The 22,279-nt window shown below is 41.2% G+C and overlaps 1 protein-coding gene and 1 long non-coding RNA gene across 7 annotated transcripts in view; one reads left to right on the top strand and one right to left on the bottom strand.

The window, feature by feature from the left end:
- Nucleotides 1-22,279, bottom strand: part of LOC147027183 (uncharacterized) — a 96,104-nt gene that overhangs the window by 10,359 nt on the left and 63,466 nt on the right. The window lies entirely within an intron of this gene.
- LOC147027184 (mitochondrial glutamate carrier 1-like) overlaps nt 1-22,279 on the top strand; it is a 92,496-nt gene that overhangs the window by 40,401 nt on the left and 29,816 nt on the right. For 5 of the 6 annotated variants that reach the window (XM_085883385.1, XM_085883384.1, XM_085883382.1 and 2 more), the window contains 2 exons: nt 257-375; nt 4,373-4,553. In XM_085883385.1, coding sequence (XP_085739511.1) covers nt 257-375; nt 4,373-4,553 — 300 coding nt within the window. Of the gene's footprint in view, nt 1-256; nt 376-4,372; nt 4,554-6,760; nt 6,880-22,279 lie in introns of all 6 variants that reach the window. The other variant, XR_015058721.1, reaches the window with a different exon arrangement.

The raw sequence follows: 22,279 nt of genomic DNA, 5'->3' as shown, positions 1-22,279 counted from the left end.
AGGGGTGAAAACCCTCTGTCCACCTTCGGTGGTGGAGGTAACTAGGTGCTATACCTTCAAGAAAACTGTTTTGTACAATTTATTGATGGGATAGAACATATGATATGGTGCATGCCTCATTCAAGTAAAAAATTAATGGTTTGGAATCGCATTCTGTTGAATAAAAAGGTGATGCATTTATTTTTCTTCTTCTACTTATATCTTTCTCTTCACCTGGCCTAACCTATTTCAACAAATTATTCTCCAATACACTTAGGAAAAAGCTCACCATATTTCGAGAGATGCTGTCTGGCTGTGGTGCTGGCACTTGTCAGGTGATTGTCACAACCCCCATGGAAATGCTGAAGATTCAGTTACAGGATGCGGGGCGCATTGGTGAGTTGTTTTAGCTCCATTTTATCCTCTCACGTTAGTTGCCACTCTGATTCTTAGTTTTTAACATCTCTTCTGCTTTTCTTTTCTGATCATCATATCTTTTTGCTTTTCCCCCTTTTTCCTTCACTTCTTCTCATGCATCTTTTTTTTTTTTTACTACCTTTGAAAATATTTTGGCTCCTAACTTTCCTCTATTTACGCTGTTCTCAATCTCTGGGGGGGGGGAAAAAAAAAACTTACTGGGGGGGGGGGGGTGTATATATATATATATATATATATATATATATATATATATATATATATATATATATATATATATATATATATATATATATATACACATATACAACGAGCAGGGACCTGTGGAACTCAACGGTAAAAGTCCTGACTCAAGAGAATGCCACATAGTTATTTGGGTGATGTATAGGCAACAGACTGCTGTCTCGACCCCCCCAAAAAAGCAGGTATGAAGCAAAAACAGGCCTACTACTTATATGCATATGTAATACATCGTGGCTTTAGAGCTCGGATAAATTATAATTGTTGCACTGGCCCATAGGTTGACACTAGAGGCTGAAAGCCTAAGCACTAAAGCCTGAGGCCAATATGTACTGTGACCTTCAAAAGGCCGATGTAGTGGGGCAACTTAGCATAACAATTGTGCATTTTGTGAGGAAAGCTCCAAATTTGGCACACTAGTAGCCTAACATATTATGATCAGATTTGGATATTGGGCCATCTCAAATTCAGCCGCTGATGGCTGTGGCAGCCATTTTCCACTGCCATCAAAAATTTTGAGATGGCCCAATATCCAAATCTGTTCATAACATGATAGGCTACTAGTGTGCCAAATTTGGTGCTTTCCTCACAAAATGCACAATTGTTATGCTATATTTAGCTAAGTTGCCCCACTAATGATGCGTATCAGCTCTAACCTTTCCATATTTGATGATCCTTTTAATAATCGCTTTGGTTGTTTTACACTGAATGGAAAACTTATAGGGAGGGCTTAGCAATTGTGAATATGACAGCTCTGAACATGTCTTTGACTTCGCATAGCACCAAAATGTCAGCCTTATGATTTTCAGGTTGCAATTGCGGGTGGAGTCAGGCCAGCTGTCCAACCAATGGGTGGAAAGAAGCATTACACATGCACAGACGGATGAACAAGCTTATCATTATATAAATGTTTATTGCCAGAGTTGATTTTCCAAAAATTTTGCTTTACAATTCAGATCTTCACCAAAACGGAATCAATTCTTCCTTGTCACACAGCCAACATGCCCACCAAGTTTCATACAAATACATCTCCAACTTTTTGAGATATCGTGCCGCATATCGTTTTTGGCCCTATCTCTCAATAGTGAAAAAGCACTTAAAAAATTATAGTAACCAGATCTGGATCTTCACCAAAATCTAATCAGCTTGTCTTTGTCACACACGCAACCTGTCCACAAAATTTCATCCAAATCCATTCACATCTTTGTGAGATATCCTGCACACAGACAGATAAACAAATTGATAAACAAACAAACAGACAGACAGGGGTGAAAACATAACCTCATTCCACCCTTTGGTGGCGGAGGTAAAAAACTACTTTGGTACAATATATAATCTCGATAACTGTATTTTTGGTTGAGAACGTGTCACCACAATTAACTCACAAACCATCTATAAGGTATGTATTTTAGGACAATTTCTAAGATGGTCCACATCACATTTATCACCTTTGTATTCCTTATTAGTGGGGCAACTTAGCTAAATATAGCATAACAATTGTGCATTTTATGAAGAAAGCATCAAATTTTGCACACTAGTAGCCTATCATATTATGAACAGATTTGGATATTGAGCCATCTCAAAATTTTTGATGGCAGTGGAATATGGCTGCCACAGCCATCAGCGGCTGAATTTGAGATGGCCCAATATCCAAATCTGTTCATAATATGTGAGGCTACGAGTGTGCCAAATTTGGTGCTTTCCTCACAAAATGTACAATTGTTATGCTAAGTTGCTCCACTATATTATAAAGTAAGTATTTGCAGAAAATAGAAATACAAAGGCTGACAGCACATGCCGACTAGCATGATGTCCAATTGAAAGGAACACATGCAGCACCCATATCCACATAGCATATAATATTGTCGCGTCCGAGTATCCGATAACAAGGAATTTCTCAGAGCCGGGACCTGTTGTTCCGAGGGATGGTCAAAGCGGTCTTTTAATATGCAATGAGTTCAATTTAAACTTTACTTCACCATTCCCCAAGGTCGTCCAACTGAGCCGAAATGACGGCAAACCCACACGGAAAGCAGATAGCTGAAACATGCTCTTATCTTTTAAATAATAAATTTTTTTATGATGAAAAGCACAAAGAGGAGGGTCGACAAGACGTGATAACAACAGAACAAACCAAGCGAGTCAAAAAGACAAAAAGGAGAATGGGATATGGAAACTTATCTTCAATGAGGAGAAATAAAAGCTCAAATCCTAACCCAATCGGCTCCACAGATCGCACTTATACTACAACACAATAATGCAGGTGAGACTTCCCTTTTCTCTACGATGTGCAGGGTGAATGCAGGACTCAATGGTGTCCACTTTCAAGACTTGGAGGGAGACAAAACCAGTAATGAGCAGGGACAGCGATGGGTAGGCCTTCAACTTGGCCACGTGGTCCCCTTTTGTGTTTTTTTCCTCTAGGCCCTCCAAAAACACAGAGTGATCCCAGCTTGGGTCAATTTCCCCTGATGCCTCTCCTCCAAGCGAGATATCCGTTCTCCTTGCACACGGGCCTCTCTTGGTTCTCTCATGCACGAGCCTCTCCTGGTGGACTCTCCCCAGGACACTCTTGTCTCCATTCTCTTTCAGGACGTTCTCTGAAGGACTCTCTGGTCTCAACACTTCCACACATGAGACAACCGAGTTCTCTTCTTCCTCCTGGGCAAAGACTTCCTCTCGGGTCCGGCCCATGGGGGCAACCCCGATAAAAATAAACATATATATTTTCTTCTGGGCTCTACAGCCCATTATGCCACCAAAGCTTGCACACACTGACCAGAGAGATCATTATTGGCCTTTCGCACATGTGACATGTACATCTGCATGTGCCTCTGTGAAAGCAAGTCCTCACCTAGACCTGCCCACAAAGAATAGGTTTTGCATATACATAATTAATCTGTCCACCCTGTCTTTAAATTGAATTACATAAGCTGTCTCCTCAGCGTCACGTTTAACAAGTAACTTATAAGATCCCTATTGCATGGCAATCTAACCTACTCAAAACACATGGACCACACTACACACCACAGTCAAGCTATGGATTTCCCTTCCCCCACCCTTCCACATAACAATAAACATACAATGTACATAACATATACTATAACATACCGGTGGAACTACTGTCACCAGACCATAGCTAATTCCATGCAAACTCTGCTTCAAGCTGAGAGACTAGGCCTCAACTCAATAAGCAAGCTTTCAAATAACCCTGCAAATGTTCATCATCTAGAATTTACAACATCACCACGCAAGTTCGCCTGTGATCGTTCACGGCACTTACACAATAAAACAATACACATAAGTACAGAATATAGTCATGCAATTACTGTCTTTCTGTTCTATCGACCAATTGACCACATAGTTACCGTATGTCAACACAAACGTCTGGCCAGAAGTACAGATCACGTGACGCCTGGGTCAGAGTGCCTTGCATACAAAATAAGTAACAATGTTTATGAAAATAAACCTAAATAAGATGGTTACATTTCCGAGGTGCACCGATGATGGCAGGTGAATTAAAATTCTTATTTCTAGGAAGCAAGATTCCTGGGTTTCAAGGTTCCATGGCTCAGTGTGGCTTGTAAAGGAACCTCTCTGCTAAAGAGATAAATTATTGGCTGAGCTCAAATCATCAACGTCACATTACACCCCTTATTTTGTCTTGTCATATCATCTTTCCTGTGTAATATTGTGTTGCAATCTTTTGTTCGTGTAGCTGCTCAAAGTAAGAAGATCACTGGACATGAGGCCAAAGTTTGCCATTCTACTCAGTCTTCAGTTCAAGAACTTTCAAAACCTTCAAAGCCCTCAACCTCAGCAACCATGATCACACTCCACCTCCTGCGTACAAAAGGCATTTCTGGCCTTTACAAGGGCCTTGGAGCCACTTTGCTCAGGTATGTGTTGTGAAAGATAGTGCTTGGTGTTATCGTCTGCTTTTGAACATTTGCAAGCATGATGGATCATTTTTCATTGCTTTAAATGTATTTTTGTTCATTTTTGTTACATTACAAATTTCCCTGTTTGGTCATTTTCTACTTGTGTTGTATTATTTCTGCAAGCAGTTTGTGCAGTTTGTTGTTTCCTCCACCACCGAAGATCATCAACGGATGGACGGAGGTTGTGTTTTCACCCCTATCTGTCCCACTGTCTGTTTGTTACTTGTAAAATCGAAGATTCACAAGTATATTGGTTCGTCTAGTCTGGTCTGTTATTACTTGGCAAAAATATTTTTTCGCCAAGTATGTCTGTCTGTTTGTTGGGTCGCCAAAATAGATGACCCTTATTGTCAGTAATTCTGTCTGTTTGTTTGGATGTTCGTTTGTCATCAGCATAATTGGTAGTAAACGTGGGCGGATTTTGACCAAACTCGGGTGGTAGGTACATCTTATGACCAAGTGCTTTGGAAATTGTGATGGTTGCCAGGGACGCTTTGGTTCCATGGCAACAACCGAAAAACCTTAAAAATCGGTACCGTTCACGCGAAATCAATTCCGAAAGCCATTATCCCACGTAGGATTATGAAATTTGGCACGAATGATCTACAGGTGATGCTCTATCAAACATATTCCGGTTTTTGTGATATATGGAATACTTTACCTCCTGCTTGGCGACCCATCGCCGCCTACCGGCTTGTTTGTCTGTCTGTTTGTCACACAATTTTTGGCCACAGTTTTCAAGCAATAGTTCTGAATTTTTTTTTGTGTGTGTAGGTGACTAGCCAAAGACAGCAATGCATAATTTTGATGAAGATCTGGATCTGAATCCGAGAATTATTTTACGTGATTCTTCACCATTGAGGGACATGGTCAAAAACGATAAATAGCACAATATTTCAAAAAGTTGTGCATGGATTCGGATGAAACTTGGTGGATATGTTGGGTATGTGACAAGGACCAATTGATTCGATTTTTGTGAAGATCCGAATCCATATCAGGATCCGAGAATTTTTCAAGTGATTCTTCACCATTGAGAGATAGGGCCAAAAACTATGTACAGCACGATATCTCAAAAGGTTATGGATGGATTACGCAGAAACTTTGTGGACAGGTTGGGAGTGTCACAAGGACAAATTGATTAAATTTTGGTGAAGATCCGAATCCGGATCCGAGAATGTCTTCAGTGATTCTTCACCATTGAGAGATGGAGCCAAAAACTATGTATAGCATCTATCTATATAGTACTAAAACTCTCATCTTGTAGGCCATATGTATATTTATGTATGTATGTATGTTCCCGAAATACAGCCAAAACGGTACAAGATAGCGCAAAAATTTTAAGGCTACCGTACTCACCATTCTCCTGCGGTGTGCAGTATCAACTTTCGTTCAAATTCAGCAACGAAAAAATTATTTAAAAATCAATTCCTGATTCAATCAAGTACTCTTTGGGAGAATTTGATCAATGCAAACAACCTCAGCGGTATAGTTTGCTGGAGCTATCTTTTTTTTTTATTGAAATGATTTATTTTAAAAATCTCAAACATTTAGACAAAGAAGACAAAGAACGATATATTTTTAAGCATAAAATAAACATTGCCATTTTGATGTAATATTTCCGTGTTCATTAATAAATAAAATTGTGTTGAGAAGATTACGCACAATAATTTCTTCGACATTCTTTTCTCAGTTTTGTTTTTTCACATTGATGGGCAATATCAAGTTTCGTTCAAATCAGGCAACAAAAAAATAATAAAAATAATAATCAATTCCCGATTCAATCAAGTACTCTTCGGGATTATTTGATCAATGCAAACAACCTCAGCGGTATAGTTCGCTGAAGCTATCTTTTTTATTTTGAAATGATTTTTTTTTCATCAACCGCTGTCACAATGGGAACCCAACAGGTTTACGGGTCATCTGGTATTCTCTAAAAGTTGTGGACAAGTTATGACAAAACTCGGTGAATGAGTAGGTTAGGTGACAAGAACAAGCCAATTTGATTTCGGTTCAGGTCCGGATTCAGATCCGACCTATCAGTGGGATACAAAATGTATTCAGCCTGGCAGAGATGTTCTCAACAGTGTCGTTCCATTTTGCCAAGTGTCACTCTCTGAGTGGTTCTTCATTCTGTCTGACTGTTTGTCTATATCAATCACCTACAGGTCCCATTTTTACTCCTACTTTCACGAAACTTCACCACCTGGTAGAGGGGGTGACAAGCTGGAAGCCGATTGTTTGAGGTCAACATGTCAAAAGGTCAAAGGTCAAGGTCACATAAATGGTAAACTGTCAACGATTCACATGATATTGATTATTATTATTATTATTTATATAATACTGAAAAAACATGGGTGGATGGTAGGTTCCGGCGATATATTGATATACCGGTATTGGAAATCTCAATTTACCGGTATCCCGAAAAAAAAAAAATCGATATGAAAAAAACCCCGGTTTATCACCAACAAATCGAAGAAAGGTGTTCACAATCTTTAAATACCGTACATCATTTAGAAAGCTTTGATGCACTCGGTGTCTCGGCTAAACATGGAACAGAAACAGTGTAACATGTGACATAAAGACGTAACAGGAAGTAAGCACAGTATGTTTTAACTTTTAACCCTCAGCATCCGAGCACCCGTAAAATCAATCACGTTGATCTTTGTCCTTGTGACTGGTTTTAAAGCAATAACCAATTGGTTATTATTTTTATGATTCGGGTGTGCTTTAGAGATCCTGTACCAAGTCAGTGATTTGCGATACCAGTATGAAAGCGACACCGGCATGAAAGCGACACCGGCATGAAAGCGACACCGGCATGAAAGCGACACCGGCATGAAAGCGACACCGGCATGAAAGCGACACCGGCATGAAAGCGACACCGGCATGAAAGCGACACCGGCATGAAAGCGATACCGGCATGAAAGCGATATCGGCATGAAAGCGATATCGGCATTGCCATTTTGATGTAATATTTCTGTTAGGGTTAGCTGTTAGGGTTAGATGAAAGTTAGGGTATGAAAGAGATATCGGTATGAAAGAGATATCGGTGTGAAAGAGATATCGGTATGAAAGAGATATCGGTATGAAAGAGATATCGGTATGAAAGAGATATCGGTGCGAAAGAGATATCGGTATGAAAGAGATATCGGTGTGAAAGACATATCGGTATGAAAGTGATAACGGGATGAAAGTGATAATGGAATGAAAGTGATACCGGTACGAAAGTGATACTGGTATGAAGATGATACCAGTTTTCATTCGTGATCTCTCCGACTCTGGAAAATCCTCTTTATATCTCTTGCTGATGACTCCACCCTTTGCCGTACCATCTCTCATCCTTCAGATCAGCAAAGAGCAGCCTCTTCACTCTCTGCAGATCTGGATAAAATCACAAGCTAGTCCAACACGTGGAACATGTCTTTCAACCACGACAAGTCTCACTCTCACGATGTCTGTCCGAAAAGATAATCTGGAAACTCCTACCCCCCCCCCCATCTACTTTCTCAACAATCCTCTAGAAGAAGTCCTTTCATTCAAGCTTCTGTGTCTCACGATGTGCCACGATCTCCTGGGAAAGCCACATTTCCAAGCTGGCCTCCAAAGCCAGTCACCGGCTAGATATCCTCTGTCATGCAAAGTCCTTCCTTGGGACACCTGAGTTGCTGACCACATACAAAGCTTTCGTATGCAGCCTGATGGAATACTGCTCTCCCCTCTGGGCTGGTGTTCCTGCCTTTCACCTTTCTCGGCTTGACGCTGTGGAAAGCAAGGCTTTTAGGATCATTGGTAATTCCCACAATGAGGCTTAGTCTTTGGGTCTCTTCTCTCACCACAGGCAAGTCGGTGGTCTTTCTGTCTTCTACCATTTCCTCTCTGGCCTCGCCCCCCCCTCCACTCCGCTCTGTCTGCTATCTGTCCCGCCAATATTTCCACAGGGCGCTCGAGGTCCACTTGCAACATCACAATGTAGAATCTTCCAAGAAAACTGTGTTGAATAGAGACTGGGAAGTTTTTTTTCCTTAGTTTTGGAGTGTATCTCTTTTGAAAACAACATGATGAACAGCACAAAAGTCCTGTACATGGGAAAAATATTCATTGGGAAGGAGTATATTTTGAATGATCTGAAGTGGGCATGTTACTACCCACCGTCCCCCTCCGCTCCCCTGGGCTGCCAGGATAGCCTAGAGGTATGTGCAGTGTGCACCCTCCTCTGAGCTAGCCTGGGTTTCAACCTTGGCCCAGCTATAAACGGTCATCTTGGAGTTTCGCAGGCAGGGTGATTCATCAATATGTGTCGTCCCTCGGACAGACGTTAAGCTGGGCATCCCATCTGCCAGTATTATATGGTGGACATTCCCATGGTGTCTTTCATGAGGAGTATGCAAGCTATCACTGGCACCCTGGTCAAATTCCAAAATTCCTGCTCTAACCTACAAGGGGCAACTGCATCCAAAACGTTTGAAATCTTGAAATCTGGCAGAAAATTAGTTTAAACTAAGGTGAGTGTGAAAGGCGTAAGGAGATGCCGAAAGCAATGCAATGCCAGTGCTGTGTGAAGACAGATAACATGTGATGCAACATGGAGGAGACCAACATCAACTGTATAACTCGGCTCCACTGTGGTTTTATGTCCATCTGTCTCAACAGACATGTTGGATGTCGCCCGATACAAATATGTACAGTATGCCTGAATGAGGGTCCGTCAACATGAATGAGTCAATACATGAGTAATTTGATGTAATCAATCATTTTCTGGTATTCAACCTTTCACCTTAAAAATAACAAAAATGATTCATGAATTCCAAGCTAAACATGTTTAAAGTGGCATAACAGGAGCATTTTGTTGTGATAGAACAGCAATGATGTGACAGAACAGTATCATTTCTGTAAAATGATTTTATCCTCTTGCAGAATATACAGATATGTTGCATAGACGAGATTTGAGAGACTGATCTGACACAGACTGGGACGATATGAACGTAAAGTGCCTTCTACATTTGTCGTGTCATCCATGCACCATAGGGCTTCCCCACTGAGGATCTCTCAGAGTACAGATATGCCAGACCATATTAGGAATGTTAATACCCCAAATATAAAATATTCATTGACGTATTGATTGGTGCTGCGTTACTGATGCAAGTTGACTTTTCATGAGCTGAGGTCTCAGCATGGTCCCAGAGGCTTCTTGAAGAAATGATGGTCCATAGATCTTGCAGTAAAAAAGACCATCTCACAATAATTAGCCCAGTGATTTGTCCTTGAAACTTTTCTCATCCATGAAACAGGCAAGCAGCAGCCTCTTCTCACTCTGCAGACATTGATAGAATCAGGAGCTGGTCCAACACTTAGAATATGTCTTTCAATCCTGGCAAATATCACACTCGCATTATCTCTCTCCCAAAGGACGGTCTGACAAACCCCCATCATCTACTTTCTTAACAATCCACTTGAGGAGGCTCAGTCATTCAAACTCCCGTGTCTCACTATCAGCCATGGTCTTTCCTGTGCAAACCACATTTCCATGTTGACCTCTAAAGCCAGCCATCGACTGGGCATCCTCCGTTGTACAAAGTCATTCCTTGGCACATCTGAAGCCCTATCCACCAACAAGGCCATCACCTGCAGCTTGATGGAGTACTCCTCTCCCCTTTGGACTGTCACCCATGCCTCACTCCTTGCCCCATATTGATGTCATGGAAAGTAAGGCCCTCAAAATCATTGGCATGGCCCATGAAGAAGCTGAGTGTCGAGGCCTGTTAATCTCACATTGCAGATAAGTTGGTGGCCTAACACCTCCTTTGTGGTCTTTCACCCTCTGCCCTGTCTTGGTTCTGTCCCTCTCAGGTTTCTGTAGAGTGCAGATGGTCCACCAGGAACCCTCTTCTTAAACTCCCAAATCCAGGCTCACTGCTCACCTCCACTCATTTGTTCCTCTTTTCTTTCACCTGTGGAACCAACTACAGTCTGGTCTTTTTTTTTGGATACAAAGTTGGGGTTCACGGAGGCTAGAACAGGGGTCGGCAACCTTTCAGAAGTGTTGTGCCAATAGTTAACTTATCCACTCTTATTTACGGATCTGCCAGCCATTGATACATTTTTAACATCAATAATAGTCCAACTTACATTTTAGCATCTTCATTAAAAAAATCAATTAAAACACAGATCTTACCACTTAGTGTGATCCTTGCCCTTGCTTTCCCTCGCTGAATTCTCCAATCTTTGGTTCTTAGTTTGATACTTTAAGCATCACAGAAGCCTCTGAGTGTTCAGTTGTTAACTGGCTCCAGGAGGCACGGAAAACTGACTTCATAGGTGAAAATATCTGTTCACAGAGGTATGTAGATCCAAATGCTGAGAGTAGTGAGAATGCTACTTTGTTCAAACAATCAAATTTCACAGGAAGGGACTTTCAATAGGTCAGGATAGAGACCTCATGATCTCTCTTGGTAGCCTCAAGTGTGCGTCACAGATCCCTAAACTTCGAGGCTCATAAGTCTGAGCATTGTAACTCAATGAGCTGCGTTTCAAAATCCTCAACACCCATCCACTGAAACACTGTCAAATCCATGTCTCTGGTATCAAATTTGTCTGGTTTGATTGGAAAGGAAAACATCGGGCCAAAACGCTGGAAATCTTGAAATCTGACAGAAAATTCTGATGTGAGTTCTTGCTTGTACATCCAGTGTTGGCAACACTGACAGTGCGATGTGTCGATAGTTCTGTAAGATGTTTGAAATAGTTTGAATGCTCCTGTGAACACATCTATGGGCTCACGTGCGCACTCTGCAAGAACATTTAGATTGTTGACACCGGATGAAAACTGCATTTATTTCTGTGAACACTTCCTTTGATGTATGAGCCAACAGTACAGATCTTTCAAGCTCGTTGCTCAACACTCTTCATGGACATTTGTTCTATCACAATTCAGTCCATTTTTCTTCATGTCAACACCACTGACAGTTGAAAAGGTAAAGAACAAAGACTGATCTTCAGGATTGGCATGATTCCTCCTCCCTCCTCCCCCCCCTTCCCCCAAAACCATGGGATTAATGAGCAATTTTAATTCACCGAGACTTTCTGACTTTTTTTTGCAATTTTTCCTTTTTATTTTATTTCATTTTATCGAGCTTACCTCTCCTTTTCCTCTTCTCTCTACTCTTCCATTTTTCTTCCCTTTGTTCTCCCTTTTCCTAGTGGTCTTGGTTTATTTATTGTCTTTCTTCTCTCCCATTTTGCATTCCATTTGTTTTCGTATTTTTCTGACTTTTCTCCCAAACCCCATTCCCTTGACTTTTATTTCCTTAACCCCGATCCTCCCTTTTTTGAGGTGTGAAAATGAGTCATTACCACCCCAGGTGCACCCTGATCCCTGCCTGACTGGGCTCTGACGCACACGCCTCTAACTCTGACTCCATATCAACCTTCACACCTATCCTGTTTCCCATTTTATCTTTGACAAAGGGTTAATGTGTGGATGGTCATATTCCCTTGGTGGTTAGAATAGTATTCTTGCTTGCAGTCACTGCACAGTAAGATCCAGGGAAAGAAATAATGAAATGTGTGATTATATATATATATATATATATATATATATATATATATATATATATATATATATATATATATATATATATATATATATATATATATATATATATATATATATATATACATACACGCACATTAACCTCAATCAGCAAACATGTAATAAGAATAATTTATTCTTATTCTAATTTCATTTCCACGTATAGTCAGAAACATATTCTTCCTGAGTCAGAGAATGTGTTGCAAAATCTCTAATTACAATATTACATTTAACAAAAATACTAAAATGACCCTCATTTAATTATAAACCCCACATTGGTCTTTAAACAAGTCCCTTTGTCCCTTTAATGCATGAAGTATTAAAGATGACTAAATCTTTAACCATTTTTGTAAAAAGTTACGTCTGCATTCTTTTCTGATTTCTGATTGTATGAATTGAAGGAATTATCAAGTGTGATTTCATGAAATGATAGACAATATGTGGAATTCTGAAGTCGATGAAATGCAAGTACTCTGAGCATAAGAACTGGCATATGGTTGATGATTGAAATGAATACCATTTATTACTGGGACTGGGATTGATTTTGTTTGGAGTTTCATAAAGTTGTTTGTTTTGATAACTGCACTGACTCCACTCCTTGCTTTATGCATATTCACAGTTGCATGGCCGATGCCAGGGTGTGGGGTTAAATTTAGTGATTATAATTGAAAAAGCTCAAACCATTCATCTGTTCAAATCGATTGCAGCAAATAGGGCTTTTGCATCACTGGGGTCATGGCACACAATTGATATGGTCAAGTGAATGATTGGGGCTGTACCAGACCCACGGTTCATGAGATTATTATTTGAATTTCTTATTGATGTAACATCTCACAGGACAGTGCAGAGGTAGTACATTTATCGCTGAGCTGAGATTTATCTATCCCTGGTTTGATTCTCAGCCCAGCTCAATTCTATCACTTTGGTGCTTCAGAGGAAGGGCGTTGCATGATTGAGGGTACCGTCCTTCAAATGAATGTTACACTGGGTGACCGGTCTGCCAGCATTAGTTGATGGAAATTAAAGATCCCACAGATTATTTCGATAAAGTGTTGTCGTGTTTCCCTGGCACTCTCACGAAATTCAAAATACCTTCTCGAACCTACAGAGGGCACGAACTCCATCAGCAGCACAGCTAAGTATTGGTTTCCATCCCAGCAGTGATACAAACGAGCAGTCACAATCTGAACACCAAAAGAAGTAGAATTAACTACAACCTGACAATCTCCTCTGGAGGCTGTTATATGATTCATCAACCACACTACTTTGTGACATAAGCTACAGTGCCTATAAAAAGTCGACACCCCCTTTCAAAATTTTCACCTTTTGTTCCCGAAAAGCCTGGAATGAAATTGCATTAAATCAGACTTTTTCCAACTTTAATTACACATCGCAACCCACAACTTCCAAGTAAAAAACAAATTCTACAACTTTCAGAAAATGAATTAAAAATACAAAACTGGAATATCGTCTTTGGATAATTGTCCACCCCCTGAGTTAATACTTGGTGGAAGCACCTTTGACAGCAATTACAGTTGTGAGTCTGTTGTGTTGACCTCGGTCTCTACCAACTTTGCACACATTAATTGAGCAATATTTGCCAATTCTTCTGCACAAAACTGTTCAAGCTCAGTAAAGTTGTGTGGGGAGTGTTGATGGACAGCAATCTTCAAGTCATGCCACAGATTTTTGATCGGATATAGGTCAGGGCTCTGACTGGGCCACTCACGGACATATTCACCTTTTTGTTCCTTAGCCACTCCATTGTAGCTTTGGCTGTGTTCTTCGGTTCGTTGTCACACTGAAAGGTGCACTTCCATCCCAATTTCAGCTTTCTTGCAGAGGACAGCAAGTTTTTCTCTAGTATTTTTCTATATTTTGCTCCTTCCATTTTCCCTTCTACCCTGACAAGTGTCCCAGTGCCTGCTCATGAGAAACATTCCCATAACATGATGCTGCCACCACCATGCTTCGCAGTAGGGATGGTGTTCTTTGGTTGATGTGCTGTGTTGGGTTTGGCCAAACGTAATGTTTTGCATTCAACTTGGTCTTGTCAGCAAACAAAACGTTTTGCCACATCGTTTCAGAATCTCCGGAGTGGTTTAATTGCATACCTTAAATGGGACTCCAGGTGGACATTTTTGAGTCATGGCTTCCTTCTTGCCACCCTACCATACAGGCCAGACTTGTGGAGTGATTGGGATATTGTTGTCACATGCACACAGTGACCAGTATTTGCCAAAAAGGCCTGTAGCTCTTTAAAAGTTCCCATTGGCCTCTTGGTGACCTTTTTGATCAGTCTCTTTCTTGTGTGGTCATCTAATTTGGAGGGATGGCCTGATCAAGGCAGGATCTTGGTGGTACCATTTGCCTTCCTTTTCTTAATGATTGTCTTGACTGTACTCCAAGGGATATTCAATGCCTTTGAAATATTTTATACCCATCACCTGACCTGTGCCTTTCCATAATTTTATCCCAGAAGCCTTTTGAAAGCTCCTTACTGCTCAAGGATTAGTATTAGCTGTGAAATGCACGACCCAAAAGAGGAAACCTAGTTTTGTCTTTGGTTTTTAGCTCAGGAATATGATCAGGCATTGATAGAGAACATCAGAAACTGCTTCAGAATGTTTGGAATGGCCATATATACAACTCCAGCTTCATGTGATCTCATTTATATTCATCTGTGTTGAATTGCAGAAAGCAGATTCAAAGTGAGACTTCACCTTAAACACCCTTCGTCTGTAATGAGTCCACATTCACTGTTGAGTGCTGTTCCACAGAAAATGAAAATATATTAAACCAGACTGCTGTGTTAATTGCTGTGTTCATTAGATAGGGATTGAGACCAACTTTCTCCAGTATGTAATTGCCCCCTGTGACCTTTTCTTTTTGTTTTTGTATTTCAAGACCGGCGATAAAGGGGGATCACGTCCTTAAAACAATTCCAACTGATCTGCATGGCCAAGCAGGCAAGAAACCCCGCCGCCAAGGGTGATGGCGGGTGAAACCACGCCCCCAGAGGCGGATGATTTATGGACGTGATGTCAGAAGCAAAGAGGAAGAGCAGTTGGTTTTGTTGGGTTGGGTTTGGTGTGAGGGACACGGTCGAGAGACGACGGAGCGAGGAGATGGCGTGTAAGATCAGGGCGTTACAGCTGGCTTTCCTTCGACGCATAAATAAGACTGCACAATTCTCATATTCATGCTGAGGTGGATTGGCTTGCATGGTGGAGCAAGACGCTGGCCATTGACTCTTGGCTGGGTCGTGAGAGACCGAACTCAAAGCCTTGTGTATGTCACCGAAGGGGAATGGTGCCATTCTATAGAGGGCAGCGGCATCAGCAAGCATGATCGATGAGGAAGCTGCATGGTAGTTGATGAGCCCTGGTACTGAATATTTCCTCACGAATTACCGCACGTACGTTTCCCACCTAGAGCGGCTCGGCGCCATTTTGGGTGCGTCTTCCAGCGCAGGACGAAGCGGCTCAATTCCAAAGTTCAATAAAGACCATCTCTGGACAAAGCTAAGTGCCAGAAAAAAGGGAGGATTTTCTTTTATTTTGTTTTCCCCTTGTCTGTATTAAAGTCCGTGTGTTGAGGTGCCTTGACTTTCGACTTTAATTTTTCTCACATTTTATTTTTACATTTTGACTTATTACCCTTGTAAATATTTCCTCTATTTTTATTAAATCCCCGTGTTTATTTTAAGTTGTTATTTTAAGTGTGAATGAAGTTTCCTCTCGATCTGTCAAGCCGTTCTGCAGAAGAATATATTAAAATGTATATTCTTCAAAAAAATCAAAGCTGCCAAACTGTGACCGATGACATCATGGGTGGAGAACTTTTGGTTCCTCATGGATAGGTGATCATACCTGTAAAGTTTCACCTCAATCTGTTCAGCCATTATGGAGAAGAAGATTTTTGAAGGTTTACGTTAAAAACAACATGGCTTCCAAACCACGTGACCGATGATGTCATCAATCTTTTTGCCAATTACAATTTAGCCCAAGATGACCCTCAAAAATTTTCATACTGATCAGATAAAGCGTTTGACATGTGAAATTGACGTCATAAGGAAGCCATGTATGACATCATTAAAAAACAAAACAAAATCACCCTCGTTTCCCATGGGGAGTACTTCACATGTGCCCAGTTTAAATTTTTTCCATGGAGTAGTTTCGGAGATACAGAGGTCCCCAATTCTTCCACATAAACCGGTGCCGCTCTCTTTCCCTCAATGCTTCCGGGGCATTCACTGCCAACCATAGGAGCAGCTAGGGCCTGCTCTCGAGAGGGTCTTCCCCTTGTCAGGGGACACATCCATATCCGCTATTTAATGCCAACTGTGGTGTTTATGAGCCCTGACGTTGAACATTGCCTCACAAATTACCTTATTATATGTACGTTTCCCGCCCCCTGAGGTGTGTGATAACTACGACATCATAGGTCACGTGATGTGGCAGCCACATCGGTTTCGAGGAAAAAATTCCAAAGTGGCTGCCACACCATGTGACCTATGATGTCATAGTTATCACAAAAACATTCTACATTAGTAGTCACATCAAAAGTGAAAAGTTCGTGAAATTTCTATGGTGAAAAAAAAAAACACCATGCTGCCCCGTTTTGATGCAACCCCTTTTTTATCATACACATGACCTACGACATCCTCTTTATCAAATCCAATTCAGAATGGGTGACCGATCACGTCTTTGAAGTTTCGCATTGATCGGATAAGGCTTTTTGTCCAACATGGCTCCGAGACCATGTGACCGATGTTGTTGAAATTTTAAACCAATATTTCCCATGCTGAGTCGATCATATTAAAAATATATATATTCCTCTGAAACCGTTTAGCCTTTCGATGCGAGACTTTGCAGTGGTGATCCACTACTCTTGCTACAAATATTTCATTTAACAATGATCTCATCAGTCACATTATGTGGCAGTCATGTTGGTTTTAAATAAATAATTAAACAACTATTTCTCTGAAACTGTTTGATCTCTCAAAACTAGACTTTGCAGTTATGATCCACTGCCCTTTCTGCATACATTTGACTTTAAAATGACATCTTCATTCACGTGATGTGGCAGCCACATTGGTTTCAAGGAAAATATTAAAAAAATTATATTTTGGAACCTGCTAGAGTAATTGTTGCAAAACTTTGCAGTTGTGATTCACTTCCCTTGCTCCATGTAACACAACATTTTTCATATTGATTTGTAAAGTGGTTTTGGAGGAAAAGGTTTTTTAACTTTCAGTTTTCAAACGAACATGGCTGCCAAACCATGTGACAATGGCATTGAAAATTTGGATCCTGCCCAATATTTGGTGGAGGATTATGTGTTTTAAGTTTTGTTTTGATTGGGTAAAATTAGTTTTTCTCTCCAATATGGCTGCCTTATGACCTAAGACATCATTACTTTCCACACTGTATGCAGATATATGGTTTCATGACACTTGGTAAATTTTGCTTCGATCGGACAAGTGGCTCCGGGGATAACATTATTTAATATTTTTCTTCAATCCAATATGGCCGCCAAACCACATGACATCAATTATTCTTTATCATCCAAATATCCCCAAATTATGGGGAGCATGTCTGTGAAGTCTCCCCTCAATCTGTCAGGCCATTCTTGAGAAGATTTTTGAAGGTTTGAGGGTAAATCCAAGATGGCTGCCAGACCATGTGACCTATGACGTCAGAGTTATGAAACTTTATTCAGCATGGATAGTCGATCATTTGTGTGCAATATCACTTTGATCTGCAAAGCGGTTCTGGAGAAGAAGATGTTTTTCCTTTTGTTTTTTTTAAACAATATGGCTGCCAAACCATGTGACCGATGACATCATTCTAATTTTTTCTGTGTTGAAATATTTCCCGACATGAACCTCTCAAATTTTCATGCAGCGTTATATTTGTCAAATTTTGACCGGGATACCACTTCACCAATGATGTTATAGTCAAATTCCTCTTGTTCCCCATGCAGAGTAGTTGCCAGGTGCCAAGTTTCAATAATTTCCATCTTGCGGTTAAGGAGGTACAGAGGTCCAAATTTTTCCGTTTTTCCAACATGGCTGCCACCCCACATGACTTATGATGGCATAATTATTATGAAAAAAAATTCTGCATGATGAGTCGCATCTATGTTCAAAATTTTGTGTCAATCGCATAAGCGTTTGCAGAGAAAACAGAGAAAATTAGCATGTATGGGCGGATATACGTACGGACGGATGGACAACCCAAAAAGATAATGTCACCAGCGACATTGTCACCGGAGCCATAAAAAACCTATGGCACAGCTCTTTCTCAGCTAAGTGTGACAACCAGCTAAGTGTGACTTGCATCTTTTATCTCCACTGTTAACCCTCCCATCCACTTTCTCAACAACAGTCTCAGAAGTTCAGTCACTCAAACTCTTGTGTCTCTCTCTCTATCTCTATCTCTATCTCTGTCAGCCATGATCTCTCTTCGGCAAGCCACATTTCAAAGTTGGCTTCCAAAGCCAGATGCTGACTGGGCATCCTCTGCCATATAAAGTCCTTCCTTAGCACACCTGGACTCCTATCCAGCAGCACGGATTTCATCCGCAGTTGGATGGAGTCCAACTCTCCCCTCTGGGCTCTGGCTTCCCTGTCACATCTTGCTCAGCTTGACGTCATGGAAACTATAGCTTTCAATATCATTAGAATCTCTCGTGGTGAACTTGAGTCGATGGGCCTATCACTTTGCCAACGCCGACAGGTCGGTGGTTGTCTTTCTTATTCTGCTTTCTTCTTCTCTGTGCTTTGGTCCCCCCCCCTCCCAAAAGTATTTACAGGATGCACATGGTCTATCAGCAAACCCCTCCTGCCTAAATCTGCCTAAATCTAGAACCACTGCCTACCTCCACTCATTCCTCCCTTTTCATGCCTGTGGAACCGCCTTCCACACTCTCTTCGATCTCATTCTTCCCTCCAGGTCTTCAAGCCTCTCACTTGGTTCTTTAAACAGCTGTTCACCACCATTTCAGGTCACCCCACATCCAAAACCATGATATTTTCTCCAACCATTAAACCACCCCCACCACTTCCAAAATTTTGCTTTTGTATCAATCTTGTCCACCCCTTGCGTTATTCCTTACCCCTCATCGTTACCTTCATCCCTTGTGTTTCTGTCTGTTGACCTTCTCCCTCCGCCCTGCTATTGGCATTTCCCTGTGCCAATAGCAAAATTTGGTAATAATACAATAAAAACTGTGCTTAAACTCAGACATGAGATCAGGGCCATCTCTCTGGACATATCTCGAGCATTCAATACAGTCTGGCAATCCCACCTTGCTCTCCAAACTCTCTGCTTATGGCATCCAAGGCCAACGTGATCGGCATGTGACTTCCTGGCTTCCTTTACTCTCATAGCCAATACGTGGCTCTTCATAGAATCCTCTCATCTCTAGTCCCTGTTGAGGCTCGAGTGCCCCAAGGCAGCGTTCTGGACCCAGTCCTATTCCTAATCATGCTCAACCAACTCCCTGACAAAAAAAATCCTCTTTATCTATTTGCTGATAATCCTCCACTCTCTGCCATAACATCCCTCATCCTTAAGATAGGCATGCAGCAGCCTCTTCAACACATCTAAGTTTGCCACCCAAGGCAAAAGCACACATCTAAGTTGGTCTCCAAAGGCAGTTGCTGACTATGCATCCATTGTTCTGCAAGGTCCCTCATTGGCACACCTAAAGGCCTTTATCCACAGTTTGATGGAGTAATGCTTTCCACTCCGGAATGGTAACCCTGTCTCACCCTTTTCTCAGCTTGACTCCGTGAAAACCAAGGCCTTCAAAATCATTGAAATCTCCCACGATTAAGCTGTGCATCTGGGCCTATCACTCTCAGATCACAGACAGGTCAGCGGTCTCTATCTTCTATCGCCTCCTTTTTGGTCTTGCTCTCTCTGCCATTTCCATTCTCTCAACCCTCCCCAGGTTTCTGCAGGGTGCACAAGGTCTGCTCGTAACTCCTTTCTGGTGAAACTCCCAAAACACAGACTTGCTGCCCACTCACTGCTCATTCTTTCCTCCATTTTCTTGCCCGTTTAAAAAAAACTTCGTCAAGCTATTCAATCTCGTTCTTCCCACCAGGGTTTCAAGACCATTGTTCACCATCTCAGATCATCCACCATATAAAACCATTTGTTTGTTTCTTTTACCCCCATTAACACTCTCCAAGCCCACCTCTTTCTGAGTGTCCAGTTTTTCATTCCACTTCTGTGATTGAGAGTTTGTGGCTGTACCCATCTTGTTGACCCCTTGTGTCCTCTCTTTGTCCTCATTCCTCCCAATATCTCTTATTTTTCCAAATCTCCCTCTATTGTCCCTTATCTCTGCCGTTGATGTGTCCCTAAGCCTCTCTCTCTTTCTTTCCTTCTTCTCTTCTTTTCTTTCTGTTACATCTAGATTTGTTCTGTGGTCTCGCTCCTTCACGAGCCTCAATACTGTGTATGAAAAAGTTATGTTTAAAAAAAAATTAATGCTGCCAAAGACATTGATGTTATATCACAAAAAATAATTTTGCAAAACAAACAAAATTTTGGCAATATTTCTTCATAAAAGTAAGACATTTCTTATATTGCCTGCTTTTCACTGAGTCTTCCTGAAATTGACTTTGTGCTGACCTAACTAACATGACTTGCTTCCGTTTCACATACAAGTATTCTAATTACCCCACGCACACGAAGCGAAAAGTGGGGTTAAGCAATTGGTTCATGTCTGTCCGTCCGTCCGTCTGTCTACAAATGTTAGTTTATCATCAAAGGACAACTTCCTTAAATTGAATGTTATATTTTTAACACGAATCGGAAAAAAAACCTCCTGGTTTACTGTACTTTGTCTCTGAATTCAACCCGATCACATGTGCAGAGAGGAGTGATGTAATACTTTACGCTGTCTTCCTGCCTGGCAGTCAAAGAAAATGAAAAATTATTCCAAACAGGAAACATTGTTTTTCAGGACATTATAATGGACACAAACAACAAACACTAATAACTAATGTGACATGGTAGATCAGATGATGTGATAGACACTGAGAAAAAACCAGCAGTAAATTCTGGGATTCATTCATTTATACGACTTTTACAATCATTATTTTATTTAAATTATATTAAATACTTGAACACTGGAGAACGCAAATCACTTTGTTTGCACTTCCAAGAACCTCCAATTTTGAAGTACTTGGGCATGATAAATAGGGTGATGTATAAGACTGCTTCAATTGCACGAAAATTCCGTTGTTTTTTTCAATGATCTTTAAAATCATTATTTAATTTAAATTGAAGTACAGTATATTAAACACTACTTGGGGTAACTTGGTCTCTGAACTCTCTAGTTTATCCTTCGTCTTCCACGATGACCTCGGCTTCACTTGCCTACGGCTCCCGTTGGGATGCCAATTTGGCTTGCTTGTCCCAGCTTTTGTTGGAGGTGGGGGGGGTGGAGGGCCATGGTTTAGTTGGACTCTTCCGATGGCTTTCCCCACTCCTATTTGATCAAGCTACCGACCTGCAAGCCCTACGGTGGTTCGGTTTCTCTCTTCCCGGGGACACTAGACGATCTTCTTGATCGAGTGACAACCTGCCATTTCACGGACTACATACTGATGATGGGTGCTGATCCTGTGAAGCGCTGGTGCATTGCACCAGGAACCGTTGCAGGGCGGGTCCTGAGACAGCTTCAGTGCCTTCGAACTCAGGTTTGAGGGTTTGTGGAGTAGTAGCTGAAACCAAAATCCTATCAAGGTTCCTCCTGATGACTCCATCTTTTCTTTTTAGCTCTTTGGGGTCTTCCGTTTGATTACCTCTCGTGTCTTCTATTCTCCAAATAAAACTTGAATGCTTTGTCCCTGTCCTTAATCTAGTAGTAGCACAAGTGCCACATTCTTTGTGGGGTTGGCCAAGAGGGAAGTTTGGCTCAACTCTTTAACAAACCAGTGAGTCAGGCCTAACATCCGACTGCAGCTGATTTGGACAGGAATTTGAAATTTGTTCACGGTCCATGCAATAGATAACTCAGCACATTTCACAAAGGATACTGTGGGACTTTTAATGTCCACCAACTATGGCAA

This window comes from Eptatretus burgeri, chromosome 5 (genome assembly GCF_056783735.1).
Source record: "Eptatretus burgeri isolate ZD-2024b chromosome 5, Ebu_testis_v1, whole genome shotgun sequence".
Taxonomy (NCBI): domain Eukaryota; kingdom Metazoa; phylum Chordata; class Myxini; order Myxiniformes; family Myxinidae; genus Eptatretus; species Eptatretus burgeri.
The sequence above is the reverse complement of the archived record's forward strand: the minus strand, read 5'-3'. Positions and strand labels throughout refer to the sequence as shown.